At 38.9% G+C, this 1,551-nt stretch overlaps 1 protein-coding gene across 1 annotated transcript; it reads left to right on the top strand.

Moving 5' to 3' along the window:
- The first annotated feature begins 266 nt into the window (after nucleotides 1–266).
- LOC103209651 (myosin regulatory light chain 12B-like) lies at nucleotides 267–851 on the top strand. The gene is given in 1 exon segment (XM_042782916.1): nucleotides 267–851. A coding segment is annotated over 1 exon segment (585 nt).
- Nucleotides 852–1,551: the final 700 nt, after the last annotated feature.

Below are 1,551 nucleotides of genomic sequence, written 5' to 3'. Positions count from 1 at the left end.
TTGGAATTCCAGAACAGGAAGAGAAAAATAAAACCACTGAGAAAATTGTCCAAGATTTGCTGGAGGAGAACTTCCCTGAAATGAAAGATATAGCCATTCTGGAAGTCCAATGAACCCTAAACAGGATAGAACCCAAAAGAAATCACCAAGACGCATCATCATCAAACTCATCAAAACCAAAGACAAAGACAGAATCCTGAAAGCAGCATGGGAAAAACAAAAAATTACCTACAGCCCTGGTTAGAAGGAGGGTGGTGATAGCAGCAATGAAGGCAGCTCGTCGGTTATTAGAGTGCTTCGATTCTCCCAGTTGCACAGGATTTAAACACCACCAGGTCAAGCAAAAGGGCAAAGACCAGAACACCAAGAAGTGCCCTGAGCACGCAACATCCAATGTGTTTGCCATGGTCAATCAGTCACAGATATAGGAGTTCAAAGAGGCTTTCAACATGATTGATCAGAACAGAGATAGCTTCATTGATAAGGAAGATTTGCATGATATGCTTGCCTCCCTGGGAAAAAATCCAACTGATGTGTATTTGGATGCCGTGATGAATGAGGCTCCAGGTCCCATCAATTTCACCATGTTCCTTATGATGTTTGGTGAGAAGCTAAATGGAACAGATCCTGAAGATGTCATCAGAAATGCTTTTACTTGCTTTGATGAAGAAGTAACTGGCATCATTCAAGAAGATTACCTGAGAGAGCTGCTGACAACCGTGGGTGATTGGTTTATGGATGAGGAAGTGGATGAGCTGTACAGAGAAGCACCTATTGACAAAAAGGGGAATTTCAATTATATTGAGTTCATGCACATCCTTAAACATGGAGCAAAAGACAGGGATGACTGAACAAACTTCAAATCCAGCCAAACGTTTCTTATTGCCACTTCGGGTATTTCTGAGACTTTCCTCTTAGAATCTATTGCATGCCTTTAGCTTTATAGCCTTTTTGTTTTATTTATTTTCAGTCATTTTGGGCATATACATCTCTATAATCAGACTGGAAATGGGAATTAAGTTGAAGTAAAATAGATCTGGGGGAAAGGTCATTGCCTAACCAAAACCTATGGAAAATATTCTCAGATTTTTTCTGGCTTACTGGATTTTTACATTCCTGGTAATAAAAACTTAAAAAAAAAAAAAAAAGTTACCTTCAAAGGACAGCCAGTAAGAATAAGCTCTAATTTCTCAGCAGAAACCATGCAAGCAAGAAGGCAATGGGGTGGTATATATAAAACCATGAAAGAGAAAAATTTTCAACCAAGAATTATATAGCCGGCAAAATTGTCCCTCAAATATGATGGTGAAATTAGGAGATTTCCAGATAAGAAGAAACTAAAGGAATTCGTTAAAACCAGACCAACTTTATAAGAGATGCTAAAGGGAGTCCTTTGAACAGAGAATCAAAAATAGCAAATAACAATTGACCATTAATACACAAGATGACACAACCCAGAAACTACAGCTATGGACATATCCAAAGTAAAATGAGCTTACAAGATTGTAAACAGAGGAGGCGGGGCAAGATGGCGGACTAGGCAGAAGGATT

The sequence above is a fragment of the Orycteropus afer genome, unplaced genomic scaffold (genome assembly GCF_000298275.1).
Source record: "Orycteropus afer afer isolate SDZICR_OR568_19922 unplaced genomic scaffold, OryAfe1.0 scaffold00509, whole genome shotgun sequence".
Taxonomy (NCBI): domain Eukaryota; kingdom Metazoa; phylum Chordata; class Mammalia; order Tubulidentata; family Orycteropodidae; genus Orycteropus; species Orycteropus afer.
The sequence above is the reverse complement of the archived record's forward strand: the minus strand, read 5'-3'. Positions and strand labels throughout refer to the sequence as shown.